The sequence below is a fragment of the Sinocyclocheilus rhinocerous genome, unplaced genomic scaffold (assembly GCF_001515625.1).
Source record: "Sinocyclocheilus rhinocerous isolate Xijiao unplaced genomic scaffold, SAMN03320098_v1.1 scaffold387, whole genome shotgun sequence".
NCBI classification, from domain to species: Eukaryota; Metazoa; Chordata; class Actinopteri; order Cypriniformes; family Cyprinidae; genus Sinocyclocheilus; species Sinocyclocheilus rhinocerous.
The window spans coordinates 2431057-2459024 of NW_015651557.1; the positions used below are offsets into that span (position 1 = coordinate 2431057).

At 38.0% G+C, this 27968-nt stretch overlaps 1 protein-coding gene across 5 annotated transcripts in view; it reads right to left on the minus strand.

The window, feature by feature from the left end:
* dacha (dachshund a) overlaps positions 1–27968 on the minus strand; it is a 159068-nt gene that overhangs the window by 31207 nt on the left and 99893 nt on the right. For all 5 annotated transcript variants that reach the window (XM_016518651.1, XM_016518648.1, XM_016518647.1 and 2 more), the window contains exon 3: positions 20184–20315. In XM_016518651.1, coding sequence (XP_016374137.1) covers positions 20184–20315 — 132 coding nt within the window. The remainder of the gene's footprint in view (positions 1–20183; positions 20316–27968) is intronic.

A 27968-nucleotide genomic window follows, 5' to 3' on the forward strand; every position in this document is an offset into this window, starting at 1 on the left:
TTTGTATTAAATAATGACCCAGATCGTGAAATACATTTATTAGCCTTAGAGTAAGAGAAGCACAACTCGGGAAATGAGAGCATTCGAGGAGCATGTAAATGCTATTTATATATATTTTTAATGTTCTTTAATGTTATCCATGTTTTTTTTTTGTGGCTCTTTTTTTTTTTAAGTATCGGTTCAGGCACAATTTAGGCACCGGTACCATTTTAAAAGTATCGATTTGGCACCGGTATCATAAAAAAAAAAAATCGATACACAACCCTATTCATAACTTCATGACATCTCAAACACTAGCCCTTCCCTTAGAGCCACTGTGTGTAAATGAAATCATTATTTCAAAACTCATCATTCAAGTGACAAATATGCAAAAAAATAAAAATAAAAAACAGGAAGGGGCAAAAACTTTTTCACACCACTGTACATGCTGGTTTTGACATCATGAGTAGCAAAGGCTCATGAATATTAATTAGGTGGTGCACAAATAATTCAAAATGACTCCTTACTGTTTTGATAAATAAATAGTCTATGTGGTCTGTAGTAGAGCTTTTTCTCTTTTCTGAATCCATTTTCCACATAAAACAAGTTCCCATCATTCTCACTGACTAATTTAAGCGGTCAAATGAACTTGTGACAAACTGCATTTGATCATTTTAACCCTACATCTGTTGCTGTTGGAAGTAGGCATATGCAACAAAAGTGGCCAACTGGGTATAGTGCAGCATACTTTAAAAATGTAAAGTTTGTTGCTTATCCACAGCCCTTCATAAACAGAGTGCATCTGTTTTCATGTAAAATGCACACTTTAGAGTGCTAACAGCATTATTTCAACCTATTTTTTAAAGAATCATCATGTTTAACAGCAGAATTCCTGATGAAAAACCATGATCCTGCAAATAATCTCCAAAAATCAGTTCACAGCGAGCAAATCATGCCCAATGAATGGGAAAAAAAATGCTTCCAGAATGCCGCTGCATTTTATTTCACAGAACTGTTAAAATGCTGTCAAAATAAATGTCCTAGGTGCTGTCAAAATAAAAGTTTGAACACTTATCCAAACAGAAAAACTTATTGGCTGGTGTCGATAATTAAAAAATGCCAACTATCAGCCAATATGTAGAGCTTGGCAATATATATATTGATCAACCACTAGTCCTGACCCTTTATTTGTGGGAAAAGACGACAATAAGTTTCTTCTTCCTTTAAGCCACTGAAGTGGAGTGTTTTTTGGCCAGTCAGACTCACCATCTGGCACCTAAGCCAGCCTCCACCTACAGAGTCCCACCGTTCACTGCCTGGAGACTCAAGTACATGCGTGTGTGTGAATAATATAACACTGGGCAGCGCATTAGCACTGAGGTCAAAAGTATGGCGTCTTAAAAGGCTCACGGCATTAGTTAGCACAAAATATGGCTCAGAAAACGACACAGATCAAAACAAGAGCAAGCAAGCTTTGATCAGAGAAATATACAAATATTCTTGTGTTTTTGGGTGGGTCATTACTTTTTTTGTGGCCTGTGAATCATCTTCTCGGCCGTGTTGTTTGGGCCCCTGATGGGTTTAGGGTCTTCAGGCCCCCGTTTGAGCGGTCGCATGTGTTGATGTTGGCCCTGTCAGTGTGTGGGACTGTAAACAGTGTGTGTATGTTTATGCCTTTGGTCAGTGAAAAATCAGCAAGCGTGCGTGTGTGTTTACTCCACCCCAAACAACATCCCGTGCTAAACATCTCACACTCAAGAACAGACAGGATTCTGGTCCTTGTGTCACAATATGGGCTAGACAAGTGTGACAATAAAATGCAAAATTATTAATTAGGTTTCTCAAATGGTACCCCTATTTGGTGGGGTCCCGCCTAATGCTCCATTAGTTGAGCCAATAGAGTGCTGCAGGGATGACGCATCTTGATGAAGCAGCTTAGCACTTCCTGATCCATCATCCTTATTGTGTGTGCACACCAAAAGTGAATGTAATTATTTGCGCGAGTAGATTACATACAAAGTAACGTGATGCGAATGATGTGACTTGGGCGATGCGTTTGCCACGAACGCGCCATATTTGCCTTAATCGCATCTTCCACACAAGTTGAAAAATGTCAACTTTAAACTTAAAATTTGCATGACATATTGTCCCTCAAGCTAATCAGCGAAGAGCTTATTGACATGTCCAGATGCATCAGAAAATGTTTTTTATTGTTTTTGTTTTTATTCAAATGAGTGACGCAGAAAAACATCCCCCGAGTAACACAATGCAAATATTCACTTTGCTTTTGGTGTGCACACACCGTCATTTTTTTTTTCTAGCCCTTAACACATATGAACGCATACTTTATAAAACGTTTATAAAACGTCATTTTAACTAAATATCAAAGTGATTGACAGAGATATAGTAGAAACATTATGTGTGGTTTTGTATTAAATGTTTTGTATTAAATAATGACCCAGATCGTGAAATACATTTATTAGCCTTAGAGTAAGAGAAGCACAACTCGGGAAATGAGAGCATTCGAGGAGCATGTAAATGCTATTTATATATATTTTTAATGTTCTTTAATGTTATCCATGTTTTTTTTTTGTGGCTCTTTTTTTTTTTTAAGTATCGGTTCAGGCACAATTTAGGCACCGGTACCGTTTTAAAAGTATCGATTTGGCACCGGTATCATAAAAAAAACCAATCGATACCCAACCCTAGACTTAAATCAGATTGAGATGCTGTGGCATGACCTTAAACAGTCCTTTCATGCTCGAAAACCCTCCAATTTGGCTGAATTAAAACAATTCTGCAAAGAAGAGTGGGCCAAAATTCCTCCACAGCGATGTGAAAGACTCGTTGCCAGTTATCGCAAACGCTTGATTGCAGTTGTTGCTGCAAAGGGTGGCACAACCAGTTATTAGATTTAGGGGGCAATTACGTTTTCACGTAGTGCCAGGCAGGTTTGGACAGCTTTTTTCCTTTAATAAATGAAATCATTATTTCAAAACTCATCATTCAAGTGACAAATATGCAAAAAAATAAAAATAAAAAACAGGAAGGGGCAAAAACTTTTTCACACCACTGTACATGCTGGTTTTGACATCATGAGTAGCAAAGGCTCATGAATATTAATTAGGTGGTGCACAAATAATTCAAAATGACTCCTTACTGTTTTGATAAATAAATAGTCTATGTGGTCTGTAGTAGAGCTTTTTCTCTTTTCTGAATCCATTTTCCACATAAAACAAGTTCCCATCATTCTCACTGACTAATTTAAGCGGTCAAATGAACTTGTGACAAACTGCATTTGATCATTTTAACCCTACATCTGTTGCTGTTGGAAGTAGGCATATGCAACAAAAGTGGCCAACTGGGTATAGTGCAGCATACTTTAAAAATGTAAAGTTTTTTGCTTATCCACAGCCCTTCATAAACAGAGTGCATCCATCTGTTTTTAAAATGCACACTTTAGAGTGCTAACAGCATTATTTCAACCTATTTTTTAAAGAATCATCATGTTTAACAGCAGAATTCCTGATGAAAAACCATGATCCTGCAAATAATCTCCAAAAATCAGTTCACAGCGAGCAAATCATGCCAAAAGATCTCTGCAGGGAACGTCCATTCCCATGAAGCAGAGCGAAAGATGTAATCAAGACTCTTAAATTACTTTAAACTTGCATTAAATTAAAAAAATATTGTTTATATATTTATTAACTTTTATTATTATTTATTATATTTATTAACTATATATATATATATATATATATATATATATATATATATACACACACACCAGAATGCCGCTGCATTTTATTTCACAGAACTGTTAAAATGCTGTCAAAATAAATGTCCTAGGTGCTGTCAAAATAAAAGTTTGAACACTTATCCAAACAGAAAAACTTATTGGCTGGTGTCGATAATTAAAAAATGCCAACTATCAGCCAATATGTAGAGCTTGGCAATATATATATTGATCAACCACTAGTCCTGACCCTTTATTTGTGGGAAAAGACGACAATAAGTTTCTTCTTCCTTTAAGCCACTGAAGTGGAGTGTTTTTTGGCCAGTCAGACTCACCATCTGGCACCTAAGCCAGCCTCCACCTACAGAGTCCCACCGTTCACTGCCTGGAGACTCAAGTACATGCGTGTGTGTGAATAATATAACACTGGGCAGCGCATTAGCACTGAGGTCAAAAGTATGGCGTCTTAAAAGGCTCACGGCATTAGTTAGCACAAAATATGGCTCAGAAAACGACACAGATCAAAACAAGAGCAAGCAAGCTTTGATCAGAGAAATATACAAATATTCTTGTGTTTTTGGGTGGGTCATTACTTTTTTTGTGGCCTGTGAATCATCTTCTCGGCCGTGTTGTTTGGGCCCCTGATGGGTTTAGGGTCTTCAGGCCCCCGTTTGAGCGGTCGCATGTGTTGATGTTGGCCCTGTCAGTGTGTGGGACTGTAAACAGTGTGTGTATGTTTATGCCTTTGGTCAGTGAAAAATCAGCAAGCGTGCGTGTGTGTTTACTCCACCCCAAACAACATCCCGTGCTAAACATCTCACACTCAAGAACAGACAGGATTCTGGTCCTTGTGTCACAATATGGGCTAGACAAGTGTGACAATAAAATGCAAAATTATTAATTAGGTTTCTCAAATGGTACCCCTATTTGGTGGGGTCCCGCCTAATGCTCCATTAGTTGAGCCAATAGAGTGCTGCAGGGATGACGCATCTTGATGAAGCAGCTTAGCACTTCCTGATCCATCATCCTTATTGTGTGTGCACACCAAAAGTGAATGTAATTATTTGCGCGAGTAGATTACATACAAAGTAACGTGATGCGAATGATGTGACTTGGGCGATGCGTTTGCCACGAACGCGCCATATTTGCCTTAATCGCATCTTCCACACAAGTTGAAAAATGTCAACTTTAAACTTAAAATTTGCATGACATATTGTCCCTCAAGCTAATCAGCGAAGAGCTTATTGACATGTCCAGATGCATCAGAAAATGTTTTTTATTGTTTTTGTTTTTATTCAAATGAGTGACGCAGAAAAACATCCCCCGAGTAACACAATGCAAATATTCACTTTGCTTTTGGTGTGCACACACCGTCATTTTTTTTTGTTTGTTTGTTTGGTTAAATGCCTGAAATAAGGTCTGTGATTAACACAAGCTCAACATATTTTCATGTGCTTTTTTTAAAGCTTTTATTTGTTTTGTGATAAGTGACTAAATGGGACTACAGAGGTTGTCAGGAACATTAGACGCCATCACGACGAACAGGAAAACTCATCTACTCACTAGTCCACTTCTACAGCCTTATTGTGTTTATAATCACGCTCATTTATGCTAATTTTCATAAACAACAAATCGTAAACATTTCTTGTAGTTTCATTAAATGAAATGATTTGCTAGTACTCATCCAAAGGAACTTACTTTTCCCCCATCAGTCAAATCCACAATTGCTTTTACTATCAGTTCATTCATCAGTTCTTCAATCAAGCTCAAAAGACAGTTCTCAACAATTAGTTTGCATTTTTCAGAGGAATCAATGCTCTGTACATTAAATTGGAATTGCAGAAAATATTTTAGCATTAAAAATGAAAAATGTCAGCTTTTAATAAACCGTTTGATATTTTTCATTATTTTATTTATTTATTTAAAGCCTTAATATGTAATGCATTATAAAAGTAGTTTTAATGCATTAATTATGCCTTGTAATGCACCTTATAACGCACTGTATGATCTCATGAATAACTGTGACTATACATTATTATACTTCTATATCTACTATTTCTATTTATACTTCTATATATTCATCTGGGCTGACATCCACAGCACAGGTTATCTGCCTTTCCGTTCATCTCACTGGTGTGGATTTCAGCTTATGGGTGTGCACAGATGACCTTCACATAAGAATTCTTTAACTTTGCCTTAAAAGGTCTACAAATGTTGAAAAATAAAATTGAAATAAAAATAAAGTTAAATTAAACACAAATAGTTCTTCAAATATTACAAATGTGTACATTTTTATTTTTGTATCGGTTACAATTATTTATGAAAAGATATAAAGCATTACAATCTACATTATGAATACTTTTATAATGAAAGTAAAGTGTTACCAAAGTTTTCATAAGATTGTTAAACTTGGAACTGATATGATTAAGGTCTACCTCATCTCGAGTAAAAGGTCATATTAGTGTTGAACATAAGCTGTCTGTAATGTGTTGCATGTCAGTGAACACCGTCAAGAACCAACGTTAAATATACTGTACACAGAGGTACTGGCTGGAAGGGTCAGAGAGTACGTTTCAAACAACAAACCCCTGAAGTCATACGTGTATTGCAACAAAACTCACTGTGTTGCTTTGGTTCTGCCGTCTATTTAAAACTAAACATACTGTGCGACACACACATGCATTCATTAATATCGTTATGCCGGCAAACCTTACAGTCTCATACACACACACACACACACACACACCTTTGGCAAGTAGCTGATAAAATTTACTTTTTTAATTTTATTTTATTGCAGTTAACATTTACTTTGCTTCAGATAATGGTAAATATTGATAGTGTTTTAGTTTAGCCCTGGGCCAAATGAATGCAGTTATCAGGCTTTAATCTGCTATGTTTGTTGGTTTATCTGATAGCAGTGTTAATTTTGACAGCAAATTTTGATTTAGTTTTAGTCAGTCTTTTGACTAAAATGCCATTTAGTTTTAGTCATATCGAATACTCGTCAAAACGGACAATTAACATCATTTTGTGTGTAATTCTCTGTTCATGCGACGCGAAAGAGTACTCGCGTGCTGAGATGCTTTCTGTGTGTGTATGCTTCAGTGTCTGCGCTCAGAAAACTGGACCGAATTGAGTTCTCTCTTGTGTCGTCAGATTTATCCATATGTCTGCTCTTCTCTTACTCCCACAATATTGACATTTTTGAATGTTTTATGCGACGTGCAGCAAGTGTATGTTAGCTTATGTCCCGCCGGTTCATATGTACGCATCTAACCTCCGAACCACACAGCAGATTCGTTCTGAATTAATCTCTTCCCAAATCGTCCCTCCCTAACATTTTCGTCTTGTTTTTATTCGTTGACGAAAATGTCAATAGATTTACGTCAGAGTTTTTGTCATTCAAAAAGAGTTTTAGTTTATCGTCTCGTTGAAAAAAATTTCCTTGATGAAAATTATGTCAACGAAATTAACACTGTCTGATATATTGCTAATTTGTTACCAATAAAAAATACCAATATAACAGCCAAAATATTCATATATAACTAATAGGGATACACATTATATCAGTGACCATATCGGCATGAGCCAATAATATAATTTTTATTTTCATTATTCATATTGGTTTGATTAGGCTGATAATGGAAGCAGATATCAAGAAGATATGTTTTCTACTGAACACTATAGTGTTTTTGAAGCTTATGAATACAAAGAGTGAATGTTAATTATTGATACTTTTGAACAGGCAAAACAGGATAGATTTAAAACATAAGGCATCATATTGCTTATTGGCGATAACATGAATATTGTATTTATCAGAATCTGCCAAAATTTTGGTGCATCGCTAAAACTGAAAAAAAAAAATCAAGATTTAAAATTCTAATAAATATTTTGATAATTGAAATGAAATGCTCTAATATAAATGAAATCTTTCATGAAAATTTTTTTTAAAAGTTTGTGTTTGATGCTGCACCTGGTTTTAACCCCATTAGAGATTTTATTTGAAATATGTTGCAGTATGCCAGCTGACATAACTGTCATCTTTGAACCAGTATGTTACACACAGACAAGATATCCTTCCAGACTTCAGACACGGTTTACAGTGTTAAGGGTGACATCTGTGTCTATCTTACATGTTTTAAGGTTAGGAGGCTGATGGCGGTGTGCGTGCATGCGTCTGTGAGTGGCAGCGTGTTTTCAGTGCTTTGTGGGGCACCCGCTGAGCTCTCTATATCCAACTACACTGTGCCAGACACCCCTCTGGCTGGCCTCCCCGCAGTATCCACCCTGCTCCGCACAGATGTCCCCACACACACCCTGACACACCTCACACACTACAGCCCCCTGAGGAGGACAACCTTCACGGCTATACATCAGTTTCAGTCGCTATGGAGATGCGACATCTGCGTGGATCCCCATTCAGTCCCACTGTATGTGAATGATCTGTGCTGTGCAACATGATGCAAGCAGGTAACAACACATACTGTAATATATGCTCTGGAATAGAGGACACAGGACAGTAGGAGAGGGTGGGGGTAAGCTGTGCCACTTTCAGATTGCCCTCTATGTGAGGAGGAATGAGGTAAAACTAATATACTAACTAAGGATGTCAGCTATCAACTCAGTTTGAAGAAAGCAACTATAATTTAAGGCCATAAAAAAATTGTCCAGGCAGTGACACAACTTGCCCCACATTAGGGGCAAGTTGAATCACTGGGGGAAATATGAAAAATTTTTGTTTCAAATAAATAAATATATGAACACAGATGGGGATAAAAAGAGTTTACTAATGCACAATTCCATTGCAAAGTCTTATTTTGTAGCTAGTGACAGTTTTATACATTTACAATTCACCAAAATCTCTGATATATATTTTTAAACCTGAAAAAAGTGTGCCACCTGCCATTTAGAAAACTTTGGTCAAAAGGTTTTTAGTTCACATTTTGTACTCAAACCACACATATAGTAGCTGTATGTGATAGGTCTTTGCCTAATATATCGTCACGACCAAAATAATGCAGAGTTTACTAGATTACAGAGCTGGCACATCTTACCCCACGAGTACATGACTACCGTGCATTCACTTTCAGGCCAACTACCTTGAATTCCATTACGACACATTTTCTATTTTAATCAAGCATGCTATGCTGCTTCTGGAAAGCACTTTGACAATCAACCTCAAATGTGCTCTTGTTTCATGTTGCACCTAATGCAATACTGCATCTAACTGTTAACATTCATCCCAGGTCAGTTGGATAGATTCAGCACAGAGCAACAGCAAATCTTATTAGGCAGAGCGACTAACTTGCAAACAGCTTTGTAGAAAACATGTTGTGATGACTAAGAAGACACAAAAGCATGGATGTCTTTACAAGTTTATGAAAACACCTCCATTCCAAACCCCATGGGAAAGCATGGAGCTTTGAGTTTGGGGTGCAAAAAAAATCTATTTACACGGAATAACAAAGAAGTAATAATGAAGGAGAGCGATCAAGGGGGAAAAACATATACATTTTAAGTCATTAATTCCCTCCCTGAACAATGAGAGAGCAATCCACAAGAGGCCCGACGTAAAAGTGTTTGAATTGAAAGTGAAAATGATTAAAGAGCTCTTTTAATGAAGTGTTAATTGCTGTGAGAAGTAGGAAGAAGGTTGGAGGAGACACACTGCTTTGACAGGAGTGAACGCTACAGCAAAAGCCGATTTCTACACTGATAGAAGGCTAAACACCATATGAGAAAATAGTATACTGGATTGGGCAGAGAGACCAAGCTAAAAGTGTCTTATTCACTTATAAATGTGTACATAGAAAAGATGCTTGTGCAAAATAGTTTTCTCATATACGGATTCAGCTGGTTCTAAATTTTTGTCTTAATTCAGAATAAATGCACTACATGCAAACTTATTTGACAAGGGTTTTACACACAAAACCCATTCATTTTACTGAACAAGGAATAATTTGAGTGAACCCAGGACAGAGCCCTGGTTAACACTAAGTGACAAGAAGTTGAGAAACAGGAACAAGGATGCATCCTAAAAACCTAGGTGAGCTTCTGGATCTCCATGCATCAGTTTAGCCTTAATTCAGAGTAAATGTAAACTTATTTGATGAGGTTCTTTTACACAAGACCAATTAATTTTTACTTATCAAGGAAAAATTCAAGTGAACCAAGGACAGAGCTCTGGTGAACACCAAATGACAAGTAATTGGAAAATGGGAACAAGGATGCATCCTAAAAACCTAGGTGAGCTTCTAGATCTCCATGCATCGGTTTAGCCTTAATTCAGAGCAAATGCACTAAGTGCAAACTTAATTTGACTAAAAAAGTAAAAGTTATAGTGGACAAATGACAGAGCCCTGCTGAACGAATCCTAAAAACCCAGGTGAGCTTCTGAATCTCACTGCTTCGGTAAATAAGTTACTATTCTTGCAGAGGCCTCTCAATAATGAACATCATATTTATACCTCCACCTACAGCTGAATATTCAACATCTCAGCATCCTCTCTAACTGAGTCCTATATTGTGTTTCTCATGAGCCTTTTGTGCTGCATAAGATGGCACAGTCTTTCACTTACCCTTATCACAGACACACATTAATGGCCATCAGAGAACTCTGTTCTCTTTGAACGGTTTATGGTGACTAGCCTTTGATCATAAGTAGTGCTCGCTTCACAGAAAGCCTGAAAAGATGTCTCTTTGATATCCCACCGCGTTTACATATCAATGAGCGCCACCGAAGATGGGGGCCCAGGCGACTCTCTTGTGCCACGCTTTGGGATATGTGGCTTAGAGGATATGTGTTGACCAGTAAATGCATACATTTGTCAGACAATTTTGTAGATGAGGTTGAGTAGCCACCTTCATCCAGAAGCAAGGACTCGTCAAGTGTTTATCCTCGATAGACCGTGGCTCATTTGACTGTTTTGGAGTGGAGAGCCCCACGTCTTTATGGGCTTTCATTAGACGTCATTTTGAGGTTCATTTGAAATCAATCCCCCTTCGGACCCTCACGCCAGCTCCGGTGTCGGCCGGATGAAAAATGAGGCGGGGCATTGGGGCTTCGGGCGGCCCCCCGTCCATCCTGCTTGGCCCAGTCCGTTAATACAGCATCATCTGGTCGAACGGACGGGCAATTCCCACATCTCATTACCGACAGGAACTGTGGGTCATTACGCGGGATGGATTCCCATTAGCTGAACCGAGGGTTTGAGACTAAATACAGAAGCTTTGGACACAAGCACATACTCACAAGCACTTTGTTACATACTCCTCAGCCACTCTTAACTAGTTCACACACTTCTGGATGAGAGGAAGGTGAAAATTACTTGAGAGAATTTATCTACTTTGAGCACTTCAGGTAGACAGCAGGATTTTGAATGCATTCAAAAAGCATGCACTTAAAGGAATAGTTCACCCATAAATAAATAAAAAAGAAAAACTGTCATTATTTACTTACCCTCAGTTCATTTTAAAATAACACTGTTATTTTTTTTTGTTGAAATTTTTTCCATAATAGTAATGCAGCTTGTGGCTTAGTTGACAGTTTATAGTGACCAGGGGCTGTGTGAACTGTTCCTTTAAGTCTGTCCTTTAGGGCAAATCCTTATAAATTGAGTCACCTCAATGAAAGCAATTTAGAAGCATGTTTTCCCCAAATGAAATATATACAACATATCTTTCTTATCCCTGAAGAGGAGTTCATTCTCAATGACACATTAATGCAGGATGACTGCATGGTCATCTGGAAATCAAGGTGACGAAGAGGCAGTCAGGACTGGGTTTAACCTGCAGGAGTGCAAGGAAGATGCAGGGGCCGTTGAGTGAGGATAATGCAGGTCCTTCATATGGTCCGTTGCTATATGAGCCATCTGTTTATATGACAGACTGCGTCCTGATGGACAGAGTGGGTAATCAATGCAGCTCTGCTCCACAGGTTTATGTATGAACGTACAGTGTTCAGCTGTTCAGCTTCATGCAAGCTTGAGTGCGTGTATTTGCTTTTACAATTTTAAAATGGGGTATACCTGACATGTTTATTTATGTGAGTATGCCTCCTTGTTTAGTGTGAGCATAAATATGTGTGTCTGTTCAAAAGTGCTCATCTCCGGCAATGGTCAGCAAGCAGCTCCTGTCCCTGTGGGGATGATGATTTATGGAACATTAATTTTGGATGGCTGGATCCGGGCAAATATTTCAGTCAGAGGACACAGATTGGGGGAGATTTCTGACAAGTCAGCATGACAGGCTAAAGAGACTAATATGATAACAGCAGACAATCTATAATGTAAAGATCACCTAAAAAGCTAATGTATGCATAATAATTTGTAAAATTACATTTACCTCAAAATCACATTTAAATACTTTTTGCTACACATTAATAATGTGTAACAAAACGTGATAATATGATAATGTTAAACAGTATTGACACCTTTCAGTTCCTGATTTTAAAATTCTGGCCACATGGGGCAATGTAGACCTCTGACTTCTGAATGGCACCTCGCATACAGGATGTTGAACAAGACAGTAGCTGATTAATGACCTACTCTGACCTGTCTGAACTTACTACTCAGGTAAAATGTGTCTACAAGTCAAACATGAATATATTGGGATTGATTATGTTATGTATCAAGGGTCAAACTATAACATACAGTAGCCTTTGGAATATGCAAAAATAAAGTTTCTCAAAGATTAACGACTTTTAGAGCAAATCAAGTAAGTGGAAGAGAGAAAAAAAACACCTAATTGAAAGACTGAAATAGGTGCTTCACCTAATTAATTACATAAGTACCCATTATATTTAAAGCACTACATGTGTTTAGGCAGCAGAGTAGTAAGTAATTCTGTCTTCGTAGTCACTGCATATATTGTAACTATACAGGACACTAATTATCACAAATAAGCATAATTGCATTAAATATGCATTAAAATGCACATTATCTATATAAATTTTAAATTGTTGTTGAAAATATATAAATAATAAATATATATTTATTAGTAAATAATATAAACTGGATTTCTCAAGGAGCAGTTGATGGCTAGTTAGTGCAAATACTCCAGATTCATTAAGCCACAGTGCTCATATGGAAGAAATGGGTTTGAGTCTGAGCAGCAACCTGTCAATTTCCTATCATTCTACACCATTCATCAATTTTACTCTCTAATAAAATACAATTTTATAAAATGCACGACCATCGCAAACCACTATCGAACCACAGACAATCCATAGTCAGTTCCTCAGAATCCCACAATATGCAAGTGTCCGTTTGAAGAAGAACATGAAATCACATCTACAGCCAGGTATCATCCAGACATCCATTTCCACCAAATTCTTTCTTTTTCTAACAAAACCTTGACCCTGCACCCAAGTTCAGAAGGTGAGCTCAACCCTCTCAGAGCTGCTCCGCTGGAGTGATACAGGAAACCGATACTCCCCCACCTCAGCCACAAGATCAACACTGATCCCTCTTGCTCTCGACACGCTCAATATTTTACATAAAACAAAGGGCTAGCCGAGATCAGATGATGCCGTTTATGGGAGCTGAGAGGAGGGAGAAGTGTCTCCGGTTACAGCGGGATTATAGGTAAGAACGGGAAAAGTGTCTTATGGTGAATCTCACAAAAAAACTGTCAAGAAATATCCAGGTCATATTACCAATTTCAAATATTACACTTGTTCGGGACTTGTCAAGAAGGCTTGTGAGTTTAGCTAGTGCTACATGAGAATCCGAAAGAGAGAAAAGAGACGAGCGAGTGAGGCGTCCTCAGTGGCAACACTAGGACAATCCAATCTGATTTAATAAGAGTGACAGTTGCTCTCTGATGACAGAAAAGCTCTTGAAAGTGTGATGGCAAAATGAAAGGATAGGTGAGAGACAAAGAAACGAAGAAGTGCTGACCGCTTTGGTAGTTAGGGATTTGCAACATACACAACTCTTGAGTCCCGCAATCTCTGCATGTGCGCTCTCTCTCTCACTCTCTCTCTCTCTCCAGCACACACCTGGTTTTTGCTAACGCGGCAAATCACATGGCTGACAGATTCCCGGGCCCGTTTAAATAATGCATGGGATTTCTCTTTTAACTTGTCAGTCGCCCTACAAAAAAAATATATCAGTTCTTTTCTGATGTCATTTGTGACAGTGATTCACCCTGACAGTTCTCCATTAGACCAATGAGTCCCTTTTCGTTTGCTCATTCTTCTACCGCCGTTCCGACAAGAAACACATGTTACTCCTTTTTCTTTTTCCCTCTCTCTCTCTCGCCCTCTTTTTTTCTTGTTAACAGGGGTTTTCAGAGCTGTATTTATATTTAAAGGCACAATTTCACAGGAGCCCCCATTAACTCACTTCACCCTCCAGTTCTGCTGCAACCGTATTAGCGCAAACATCGTTCTCTGCCTAACGCCGAAACCGCACATTGGCTCTGAGTTGCTGAACAAACTCCAGCATGCTTTGTGCTACTGGATAAACTCAGGGGGGAAACAGGCGGACTGTCTTTTTCCATGCCAAATACTTCATCAAATCTCTTTGGCCCCTGTCAAACACGTCGCTGCCGAGCGTTGTTGTCTATTGCTCTTTTCTTGTGCTATGGTGGCGAGGGTGGGGTTGCCGTCTGAACGGACCGAGTGAAGGGGGAGATTGAAATCAAGCCTATCTGTGCTGACTGCCTGCTGCAGATAGCTCAGGCTTTTTGTGGCACGATCCACACAGTGGAGGAAAAGCGCAGATTAGCCGTTTCCCCTTTGAAGTTCTCCTTCAAAAAAAGCAAAAGGCTCACCACCAAGAGTGAGAGGGGAGGGGACCAAAAACACATCTTGCGGGAATGTAAAGAAACAAAAATGGGACAGGAAAAAGTGCCATCGGGACTTTGAGCATGCAGTGTCTTGGCGGCGCACGAGAGAGAGCAAGGCAAAAGAGAAAGAGGTTAAAGTTGTCGGACTGCTTCAGAGGGTGTTTGTTTAACTTCAGGGATTCAAGAAAGCTAGATCAGATTCCAAGACCACCTCTCAACTCCAAACAATGCGCATCAAAGACCAATCCAATGTACTTTGGGTGGTATGGCTTGCTTTTGAGGACTTAAAAAGTCTGGTCCAAAACCCAAATGTCCTTTTGGTTCCTCAAAGTTCCTCAGAACTCCATAGCTTTGGCTTGGAGTATCCAATTAAAAATAACAACAAGCAGCGGCACTCGGAATCTCAGCCTGCATCTGTTCGAACGCTGGTCATTCACAAAATCTCTTTATTGGTTAATTAAAGACCTCATGTTGGAATTTTGTGGCTTTTATTTCATCTCTGTGAGCTTGGAGATCATTTATGGTAGGACTTTATAAAGTTGACCGAATTAACATTCAGTCCTGGCTCGCCTCCCCTCTCTCCCATTTAGTTTCCTGTCCACTCTATACTGTACTATTCAAATAAAGGAGAAAAATGGCAAAAATAAATTTTTAAAACAAAACATGCCCTCACATGCTTGCAAGCTTTCAGCGAGAATCTCTTGAGTGATAACAAGAAGTTTAAAACTTACAGGCTTTCTCTGAAATTATTTCTGGGATTTTTTTAAATATTCAGTGCATCCTGCGTACATCTGGGTAATTTCATGCATTCTTGGTACTTGCATTATTGAGTACTGAAAATGAACTTCAGCAGTTGATGATGATGATGATGTAGATCGGATAAGAACACATATTGAGAAAATGGCTATTGTCAGCTAACTCTATTCAGCAGCCAATCATTTGCGCGTTCTTTCTGGAAAATGGACCAAAAATATATCTATAAATATTTTGCCCAATCAAACATTTGTTTTCTGCTGACTCCACTTAATCCATCTTTTTTATCTCCAAAATTTGCGTACGATTGTCGCATTTCTAGTGGCAGTCACATGGAACTTTCGAATTATTTGCAAAGCAGCCATTACCTGTTACCACTAGGGGTGCTCCGATCAGGATTTTTGAGGCCGATCACCAATCGCCGATCACAGACAGCAGTATCTGCCGATACCGATACCGATCTTTTTAAAGCCTTCTTTTTATAATTTATAACTATTTATAGTGATACTCCAATCAGGATTTTTAGACATTTATTCAGGGCCTGAATTACATTTTTGAAAATGGGGGGAATTCCCCTCTTAGGTGACTCTTGTGAGAGGAGAATCACCGCTCCTGGAACGCACTGCCGGACAATACAACCGTGTGCAGTGTGAACGCTTTAATCCGTTAACATGAGCGCGGAAAAAATATGCACCGCATACGCACTGCAAACGGAGTAATGTGAACCTGGCATTATGTGTGTGCACTGCGTGTGTGCATGAGCGCACCGTCTCCAGGAGAGCACGCGAGCGCTGAATGGTTAAACACTGGCAAGAATTAAAAAGTAATGCAATTTATAAACTTTAGTGACGATGTGACACTGCCTCGATTGTGCAAGTGACAATTCCTGTGTAAACTGTGCAGCGTGCAGCTCGCTTATAGACAGACGCCATGTGGTGATTTGAAGCCATTTGCGTATTTTGAGAGAGAAAGAGAGAGTGCGCGAGGTGATTCACTCACGCTGTTTGTGAAATTACGTCTCAGACAAGGTTTTCAAATTACTTTATAAGTTATTTGATGAAGAAATATGAAGGTGAGTACCTCACCTTCAGCATTATAATTAGTTCACCCGTGCCGGACAGAGACTGAGACGGTGCCGCTGCATGTCATGCCAAACCTCTCACAGCAGATGCGTCATCAGCTTGAGATCAATCATCCCAATGTGATTATCGGCCGATAGTGATCGGTAGCCGATCAATCAGAGCACCCCTAGTTACCACTATGGTAAAATGAATGAATAGTGAATGAATGTATGAATAAATCCACACAAAGCCAATGACCGCCAAAGAAAAGCATAGAAGGTTTACTAGGGCTAATCAATGTAATAATTACACTATCAATGTAATCATTCCTGACATAATTATCCCATAACTACCCATTTACAGAAATTATGTTTAAAGAATAACATTTTAGTGCAAACATTTTTTGGTAATTCTCACCTCATGCTCATTTTGATTAGAATATATATCAAATACAATATCGGGTTAGGTGGTCACATACACATCTAGCCGCAAAAGTTCAAATATTTCAATGGACCACAAGCACAAATGTGACTTTTTTTTTTCTTTTTTCTTTTGTGCTGAATTGTTTTGTTGTTAAATATGTGACATTTTGGAAGAAAACTGTTTGCAATTCACCCTGATTTGTAACCCAAAAAGCCATCCAAAAGAGTTGGTCTAGGTTTATCAGATCTGACACCACACAAACAAACGCCTATAGTGCTGGGTCTGTGCTTACTGTGTTTCACGGCCCGGGAATGTTGTTCACTCAGCACGCTGACATCCGCAAACACAAGTGAAATTTGACTCTGTGTGATTCTCAGTTTCCATTGATGCAGTTCTCTCCATCTCTATCTCTCTCATCATCAACATTAGCTCTATCGGCAGCCAGAGTACATTAGAGCATGTGTGATTGAGTGTGAGACAGACGTCTTCTCTCCACCCCTGGCACTGGCTCTTCCTCCTCTCTCCTGCTCTCTATTCTCTCGCCATCATCTTTCTGTCACTACACACACTCTGTTTCTCTCCGCATGCATGGACCGAATTCAAAGGTGATTTGTATTCACAGTCTCAAGTGCTGATCTACAGTTGGAGCAGCTTTTTGGTGAAGCTCGTTATGAACTGATAGTTCAGTCATTCATTCCAATAGGATGAACCTCATCTGAAGTTGCTTTTACAGAGCAAATAGCAGTAACACTTGTGACTGCACATCATTTGATTTTTACATGACTAAAACTACATTAAAATTCTCCAAACAGCTGACACGCTTTATGCGTGTCATAAAGACATTTCGTAGGTCGCTTGCACTGAATAGACTGAATGAAATCTCACTGGTCCAAAATCATTACTGTATATTACATATCAGATGTGTTCTGATTGGCTGTGATTTTTCGTGAGGACTGAACGATTACTTAAACTGGAAACTTGTCATGTCATATCTAGTTGGGAATCAGTCACCCTGTTTAAAACATCTATTCTCTAACCAGCCCATATTAACCACTTGGCAACTAACTAAAACCTAATATAATAAAACTAGACAGGACTGAGAACTGAATAAAAAATTTTCTCTCCCAAATTAGTGATTATTTATTATTCAAGATTCAAGTATTCTGCTAAAATTTGTGCAAAAAATAGTAAAAAAAAAAATATTGTGGATATGAAAACCATTTTATACGATAATATGTACACTTACACTACCAACCAAAGGTTTGGAATAACAATTAAACCGAGGCTGCATTTATTTGATCAAAAATACAGTAAAAATAGTAATATTGTGAAATATTATTACAATTTAAAATAACTGTTTTTTTTATATAAATATTTTTAAATGCATTCGGTTTCATATGATCATTCAGAAATCATTCTAATATGCTGATTTGTGTTGTTGTCGTTTACTATTTTTGTGGAAATTGTTCAAAAGTTTGGGGAGAGAGAGAGAGAGAGAAATACTGTTCATTGCTGAACTTTCTATTCAAAGAAAAAAAAATTCACAAAAAATATTAAGCAGCAAAAAAAGTTTTCTGCATTGCTAATAATAACAACCATTATAAATAATTGAGCCAATAATAATTGAATACCAAATCAACATATTCGAATGATTTCTGAAAGATCATGTGGTACTCAAAACTATTAAAATGGAAAACAGTTATTTAAAATTATAATAATATTTCACAATATTAATGTATTTTTTTATCAAATAAATGTAGACTTGGTGAGCAGAAGAGACTTTCAAAAACTCAAAAAAAATTCAAACTAGTAGTGACCGGTAGTGTATATGTCCGGTTTTTTTTCCCCCCTTTATCTTTAAACACATCTGACTGCAATTTTAAAACCTTTGCAAACTGATATGAGGAGTGAATTGCTGGTATTAATGTCTCCCTCTACATATTCACACACACACGCACTGTGTTTCTGTTTACATACAGTAAGTGTGTGTTGTTCGTGTATGTAAGCGTTATTGGTCTTAGCAATAACAACGGATGGCATTTGTGTCTGTGCTCGCAGTAGTTGACTGTGATAATAAAGAATGACATTTTACTTTGTGTGTGTGTGTGTGTGTGCAGTGATGGTAACATCACAATCTAAATGCACAGTCAGGTGGGGAACATTAAAGACGTCATTAGCCTCAATAAAGCTCAGCAGAAAGGAGTGGGCTGCGTGGGCAAGAACCCATTACCTCAGGTCACGTGCCTGTGCGCGCGCGTGTGTGTGTGTGTGTGTGTTGAGGTGATTAGATTGTTGAACACTTCCTAACAGTGCTCTTTATTTTCATATTGTGAATATCTATAGTCTGCGCTGGTAAGTGATTCAAAGCTAGTGAGTCATAAACTGGTCAAAGCTAATGGCTGTGTAGCCTCACATCAGAGATGTGTTTTGCTGTTGCAGTGGATTTGATGTGTTTGATGAGCAGGTGAGGAGCTCAAAAAGTGATTCTACTGAACTGTGGCAGGTGCAATAACTCAAACACAAAGCATTTGTGAGAACATCGCATATCTACAAACTACAACAGTGAAAACTATAATAGATAGGCTTACAAAAGTCAATCGTGCATGAAAAGTATTTGATAAAACTAATATTAAAGGTTTGCTTGATTTATAAAATTTATGAAAGAGAAATATTATTTCCTTATTAAATTTTTTTTGAAAGCCCCATTGTCAAATTATCAATCATAAATCATCAATAATAAATTAAAATAAATCATTTTTGTAAAAATTTTGTTTTATATATTGTTTTTATTTTTGTTGTTACCACTGTACTTTTAAAAAACAACAACTTTGTATCGTTTTTAGTGTAAAGCGTTTTGAGAAGTAACTTTTAATTAAAGGCGCTAAATCTAATTTATTATTTATTATTATATATCACGGTCAAGTTTGGGGTTAGTAAGACTTAAAAAAAAAAACTCTTATACTCACTTTTTATATTTCATTTATTTATTTATAAAAAAAATAGTAATATTGTGAAATATTATTACAATTTAAAATAACTGTTTTCTATTTTAGTGTATTTTAACGTCATTTCTTCCTGTGATTCCTGTGTTACATGATCTTCAGAAATCAGTGTAATATGCTGATTTGCTGCTTAAGAAACATTTCTTATTATCAATTTTAAGAACAGTTTATTATTGCTTTTGTTAGCAGTCTTTGATAAAGAGATGTTCAAGAGCATTTATTCGACTTTTCTTTGTGCACTTGGCTAAAAAGAAAAAAAAAATATTACTGACCCCAATTTTTTTAACGGTAGTGTATATAATGAAAGGCTTTCATATGATTAAAAACCTTTTGCAAGAGGTTTAAAAAAAACATACTTTCAGCCATACTTTTTCAGTCAGAAGAAACAGAATGATTTAATGCACTTTTAAAGTATCTTTGTATGTGTGTGACTCTGACCTGCACTGGAGTTCAGCTCCTCGTTCTCTGACTCAGTACCGTTCTGGCTTCCTGCTCCGTGAATGTTGTTCATGGCCATCAGTTTCATTTTCTGGAGTTTCATAGCTTCAGCCATGGCTGCTGCTGTCAGACCTGTGGAGCACACACACACACACACACACACACACAGAGAGAGAGAGAGGGGTAAGTGTACCTGGTAACATACTTGGCCCCTTTTACACCTGCTATAACATCCGTCTCAGGGGATCTGATGTCAAGTAAACAGCCGTCAGAAATCACCTGGTATTAACATGAGTCTCATGTGATCAGATTTTGTCAAAGGGAAGCTCACTTTCAACCTCAGTGTGTTGATAAAGCACAAACAATCACCGATATTGAAAATCTATAGTTTTGCACATCCCTAATCAGTACTGGTCGTGACTGCCGCCCACCGGCAGAATGTGGCCCTCTGGAAGAGGAGGGAGGGATCTATTCCCAGAAGGCCTTCTGCTCGTGGTCTTGTGCTAGTGTGTGTGTGTGTCCCACGAGGATTTCCCAGTGTTACTCACTGTCTCACACACACTTCCCGAGCTCAACCCTCCTCTCATCAAGGGCTCCTCAGCCCTGGAAGCCATCATCACTCAGCCCAATTAGGCCCCTAATTAATTCAATTAAACAACGGAGGGACACATTAAGTAATTAATTAAGTGACGATACGATGCCTTCTCGCACTCCGCTCTCGAAATTTCCCCACAAATCAGGTTGGGAGGAAGTGATGGCCCACGTCCTGTGTCTTTTTCCCCCTAGTGTGTCTATGTGTGTGTGTGTCCCACGAGGATTTCCCAGTGTTACTCACTGTCTCACACACACTTCCCGAACTCAACCGTCCTCTCATCAAGGGCTCCTCAGCCCTGGAAGCCATCATCACTCAGCCCAATTAGGCCCCTAATTAATTCAATTAAACAACGGAGGGACACATTAAGTAATTAATTAAGTGACGATACGATGCCTTCTCGCACTCCGCTCTCGAAATTTCCCCACAAATCAGGTTGGGAGGAAGTGATGGCCCACGTCCTGTGTCTTTTTCCCCCAGGTTCAGACAATGGATGTCACCTTGATCTAATTCATTAAAAATGTAGCCTCCAACGGAATTCGTGAACTAGCGCAGAAAAGAAGGCCGAAGAAAATTCCTTTATCCTCACTTTCACACACTCTGCGTGGATTTGGAAGCACAGGGCACTTCTGCTCCCAGAGGGCCGTGCGATCCCCCGTCAAGAGCTTACGGCTGAAAATGAACAACGACACGACTGCTTTTGCTTTCTGTGACAGACGGCAAGCCAAATAAACTAGCAAATTAGTCATACTTAGAAAAATACAAGTTGTGGATATGCTGGACTGGAGTGGAGGGAGAGATAAATGGAAAAAAAAGACAAGCATCTTTGAGTATTTTTTTCAGAGCCAGCCCCGTCTACAGTAAAATCAGGCAAAAGTGGCAAAAAAAAAAAAAAAACTATAAAAACTATAAAAAAATAACCCACGTCCTGTGTCTTTTTCCCCCAGGTTCAGACAATGGATGTCACCTTGATCTAATTCATTAAAAATGTAGCCTCCAACGGAATTCGTGAACTAGCGCAGAAAAGAAGGCCGAAGAAAATTCCTTTATCCTCACTTTCACACACTCTGCGTGGATTTGGAAGCACAGGGCACTTCTGCTCCCAGAGGGCCGTGCGATCCCCCGTCAAGAGCTTACGGCTGAAAATGAACAACGACACGACTGCTTTTGCTTTCTGTGACAGACGGCAAGCCAAATAAACTAGCAAATTAGTCATACTTAGAAAAATACAAGTTGTGGATATGCTGGACTGGAGTGGAGGGAGAGATAAATGGAATGCAAAAAATTTAAAAAAGCTAACAGGATATTATTATAAGCAATATTATTTAGAGCAATTATTAGCTTTCTTAAAGTAATTATTAGCTATATTATTCACTGATTATTATAACATTAGTATTTTAATATTATTACTGTTATTAAATGAATCAAATAATACATACAAAAATTAATTCATTTGCAAAACCGATAACTCGGTTATTTTTTTTTCAGAAATCACGTTTTTTTTATTGCGCATTCCAAGTAATATCAATCAAACTGCAGTTGGGTTGAAAGGGAATATATATATGAATGAAATTCACATAATAATATCATTAAAAATTATATTATTATCGGCAACTGAAAGCATGAGAAAATTAAACATAATGAATGTTCTAAATAACTTAAAAAATTGTACTACATGTAATGACTACAGACGGATAAAGCGAACACTGCTTTTATCGGTTAGTGGTAAGATTTTGTGGAAGGGTCTTTCTGAGCTTTGTTTCTAGAAAATGTAGGAGCGCTGAAGTGGTGGAGAAGCATCAGATAATTTCCTGTGAGGTCCAAATAAACTGTGCAAACTAAACACGATCGTTTATACAGAATACAAAGCGTAGAAAAATAAAGGAAAAAAAGCCCTCACAATTGGTGCATTGTCTCAGCACACACACACTATAAGCCCCCTCCCGCCTCCCGATACTATGTCAAGGAGAAGCCCCGAGATCAAACGGCGTACGTAACAGTAATTGATGTTTGAGGAAAGTCGTGACCCGCGGAAATGGGAGCCGGCGGATGAAAGGCGAGTGCCGTTTTGCAGGGGTGGACAAACAGATTGCTTATTGTTTGCCTTTCATATGGCCCTTCAGATCTACAAGTCTCTCTGCCTCAGACTCCCGCTTTGAACACTCAAGGTATCACCCCCCCACCGCCGCATGAATGGAGGGCGCTCGGGCACGTCCTGAGGAGGGGAGAACACATCTATCCTCCTTTCCTCGCCCCATACTCTCTCGTTCTCAAGATCTGACAGGTCCATCTCGTTCGCTAATGGTTCACCTGCTTTGGAAGTGAGGAGGTGAGCCGACGGGGCCGGACAGACGGGGGCTTCTGTAGACTTGAGGGGGGTCAGGTACGGGCCAGTCTGGATTCCTTTGCTATGACGTGCCTGAATTGGCCCTTTTTCATACCTAGACAACAATGTCCCATTTAATTAAAGAGTGGTATGAGAAAAGGTAGATTCCGAAGCGAAGGAAAAATTGATCCAGAGGAGTTTCTTTTGATCTCAGAGTCAGTGAGCGTTACATCAATGGATTCTTTTCAGCGTTGAGAGGCTCTCTGTTTCACTGCATTTAACTTTGTCTGTCTTTACCGCGGTAATGAAACGTTAAAGACGTGGAGGCACTCGCACCTGAGATTGCGGCCTTGAATTCTGTTACAGGTCAGCAAATACTGGACGTGACCATGTCCCTTGCTTTTGGTTCATTCAAAGGCTAAAATGGATTTAGTTAGTGTGTTTGCAGATTCTAATAATAATAATAATAATTATTATTATTATTAATTTAAAAAATTATAATTTAATTATTGCTGTAATTATAAACTCAAACATACTTAATGCATATGTTTTCATTGCAATGATTAGTTATTACTGAATAATAAAAGAATACACATCTGGTATCAGAAAATAAATATATATAGGGTCAGTTTTTTTTAATTTATTTTTTTTATATTGGTCGATCTCCAGCTGAATCAAGTCAGATATCTCATTTTTTTAAAGGCTCTCATGCTTTTAAAGGTTTTGTGTACATCTCAGACTCCCAGCATCTGTTGAGTTTCAATGGAGAAAGTCGCCAGGCTTCCCAACAAATATTTATTCCAGTACTTACTTCCTCAACCAAACATGCTCTCATCCCAATTCCACTTACAAAGATCCTCACATATGAAGGGCTTCTGTGATTGTAACCCCACGAATATACAAAAGGGAATAGAGAAATAAAGCAGGAAGAGAGAGAAATAGAGACCAAACAACACGCACAACACAGATTGCCTGTGAGAACAAGCCCAGAGAGAGATCGTGTTTTCCACAAAGAGGGTCAGTCAAGCACTCCCTCCGTTTCATGCAACCGGACGCATTATTGCATTTTGCATTTCTCCTTTTCAGATGAAACGAGGGTAAAAAAAAGAGAAAGGAACAGTGCCTTTTCTTCGCTTTGACAGAGCGTCTCGGGAAAAAGTATCAGATTTGTGCACAAGACGGGGGAAAAAAACAGGCAGAGCATATCTCCTTTGATTCACTGAAGAGTAAATATTACTGTCCGATTTCACGTCGAACAGTAAACCGAGAAAGGACAAAAAGGTAGAAGAAAGGAGGGCAGAGGGAGATGGGGGCGGTATACTGTATTTAATTCACCTTTGGAATTTCCGAACGGCGGAACAAGGGATGAGATGAACGCCTGACAAAGGCATATGGCCGGCGGGCGAAACCAGACTCTGGTGCTTTTCAGCGCGCGACGGTGAGAAAGAGAGAGAGAAATGGGGCGCGATGGAAGTTGTAAATAAAAGCTCAAATGAATGCTGAGATTTCCGCCTCATGACCCCACTGTTTGTGTGAAACCCACTGGAGGACTGATACAACTAAATCTAGGTTGTGTTAGTTTCCACCAACAAGAGTTTCCTCCCAAAGTGGAGCTGTTTTTGTTCGATATGAATGGCTCAAATGAACCTAAACTATTGATAAAAATCAGTTTAGAGTCATTTCAAAGGAAACTTTTGACAAATCGAGTCTGGATATTAATGTTTCATAAGGTGCATCTAAAAAAAATCTGTTTTTAAAAATACCTTTCCATTAATGATTCGTGAACGTCGGAATATTTCCGCCAATGTGACCGGAAGACATTGTAAAACACTAGCGTTTTTGTTAGATACAAATGACTCAAATGAACCTAAACTACCGCTAAGTCAGTTTAGAGTCATTTCAAAGGAAAGACTTTGGTTCCAGAAGGTGAATCTAAAAAACATTTTGGAATCTATTTCTTAAAAATATCAGACATTCGTTATGTTAAAATTTAGTTTTTTGTAACATTTCGTTTTAACATAAAACGTTCAAATTTGTAAACATCAGAATTTTTCAGCCAGTTTCCGCATCTAAAAACAAGGGTTTGGGAATCTATTTGTAAAAATACCACATTGTAAACTTTCTTGACATTCTATTCTATGAACTCATAAAAATCTGGATTGGAAATCTTTCTGCCAATGTGAACAGAACACATGGCTCAAATGAATCTAAATGATTGATACGTCAGTTTAAAGTCATTTCAAAGGAAATACTCTGATTTGGAGAAACCAACTCTTAACAGAATGATAATCTGGATATTAAAGTGCCAGAAGGTGCAACTAAAAAAAACAAACAAACTAGGATTTAGGAATTGATTTTTAAAAATACTATTTTTTGAGGTTCCATTTCTATTTGTGTAGTCTCTTTTAAAAATAAATGACTCCTGAGGCAATTCTTTAAATGAACAAAGCCAATGATTTATTGGTTTGAACTGGTCTCCCTGATTCACTGAATCATTCAGTGCCGTTCTTCACACTGTGTCTTAACAAGGCATGACACGAAAGGCAACAAACAAGTTATTTTAAGCTTTACAACGTGTGCTAGTTCTTATTTATTGACCAGTGAACATTGACTGCCTGGGGTCGAGGGGTCTCCCTGATCCTGAGTCAGCTCATGTGGGCCGAAACACTCCGTCTGTGAGTGAGCCCAATATGAACAAGACTCTGTAATTACTTTTAATGAAGGCAGATGCTGATGTGGAGTTCTGCCATTATTGGAGCAGGAGAAAAGATGATACAGTGTGTGTGCTAGTTCTTATTTATTGACCAGTGAACATTGACTGCCTGGGGTCGAGGGGTCTCCCTGATCCTGAGTCAGCTCATGTGGGCCGAAACACTCCGTCTGTGAGTGAGCCCAATATGAGCAAGACTCTGTAATTACTTTTAATGAAGGCAGATGCTGATGTGGAGTTCTGCCATTATTTGGAGCAGAGAAAAGATGATACACACACACACACAGCGTGGGAATGAGGGCATTGACGGCCGTACCCAGAGGACGGGCAGAGGAGTGGGGCGGACAAAAGAAAGGAAGAACAGAAAGAAAGATTTAATGTAACACCATGGATCAGACAGATGACGTGTCATGACAGCTTGAGGCTGTCTACAATGAACACAAAATACTCACTAACACAGATAAATCAGCTGTAAATGCTGTCAAATTTCAGCTATGGGAAAATGGGAGAACAACTTTAAAACATCACTTTTTTCTTATGAAATCAATTGGTTTGAAAAATTATTAAAACAGAGATTAGGAAGATTACTTAGAAGTTTAAATATAAAAGCTGTAAATTCATGCAGATGATATTTATATATCTATATAAACACTATTGGGGTCAGTACGTTTTTTTTATTATTATTAATACTTTTATTCAGAAAGGATGCGTTAAATTGATTAAAAGTAACAATTAAGACATTTATAATGTTACAAAAGATTTATATTTCAAATAAGTGTTGTACTTTTTAACATCAATCCTGAAAAAATATAATCGTTAAGCAGCAAATCAGCATATCAGATTTCTGAAGGATCATGTGACACTGAAGACTGGAGTAATGAAAATTCAGCTTTGATCACAGGAATAAATTACATTTAAAAACACAAAATAGAAAACAGATATTTTAAATTGTAAAGACTGCATTTTTATTAAATAAATACAGCCTTGGTGAATGTAAGTAGACTTTCCAAATTCGTAATGTCCCAAATAGTATATATATATATATATATGCATGCCTACTATTTTTTTTTTTTTACCTGACAATTTTAATATCAATCTACTTTATTTTTAGGTTCAAAAACTAACACTTGTCCTATATTTCAAGTTGTTAATATTAAGCATAAAAACCAAGTTTGAATGCACACCAAAATCTACCAATATCTATCCAGGCTGCGTTTCCCAAAAGCTTCGTAAGCCTAAGAAGTTCGTAAAAACGACTGATCTTAATATTACGATCTGTTTCCCAAAGCAACGTAACTTAAGTAGCACTTGAAAATCATCGTAGATCTACGAGTGCTCTGGAGTAATCGTAAAGCTTAAGTGCATCGTAAGAAGACAGATTTATGCAGTCACCTGCAGGACAATCGGCAGATTACACCATTGACTTTATTCAAGTGCAATGTGATTATAATATAAGGATTTGATTGTACTTTATTGTACACGTTATTATTCTTTTTTTTATTATTAATTTATAAATGAAGTAATTAAAAAGGGCAGAAAAAATAGAAAAATATCTAAAAAAAAATAAAAATTTAAAAAATGAAAAAATGAATAATGAATAATGAATAAAAGAAGTAATGTAGGAAATATGCTTCAAAGACTGGGAAAAAAATCTGTTATGATTGTGTTAAGTGCATTTTTGGGGAACGCACGTGAAACAATAACGAACAATCGTAATTTGACTCGTAGAAAACGCTCTTAAGCTCTAAGATCAACCGTTATCGAGAAACGCAGCCCACACTGTAAAATCTAATTAGTTGGGCTTACTTAAAAAAAGCATGCAAACCGATTGCCTGTTTGACTTTAGCATGTTACCACACACTATTTAAGGATTATATAAACCCAATGAAAAGCATCTCAAGGTATTTATGAAATATGAAACTTGAAAAAGTTCATTAAAAAACACACACAAAAGAAACACACTAATGCTTTATTTAGAAGATAGGTCACTCTCTAAAAGCAACCTATTTATTACTCTCCTTCCCTTGAAGTCAAATAACTCTGACTTCATGATGCATTGCTGCATTAAGAGGAAGAAAATTATAGTAATATAAACCAAGTTCCAAGTGCCCAACCATAGGGAACGCTACTCACTATAATGGTGAGTTTAAAAAAAAA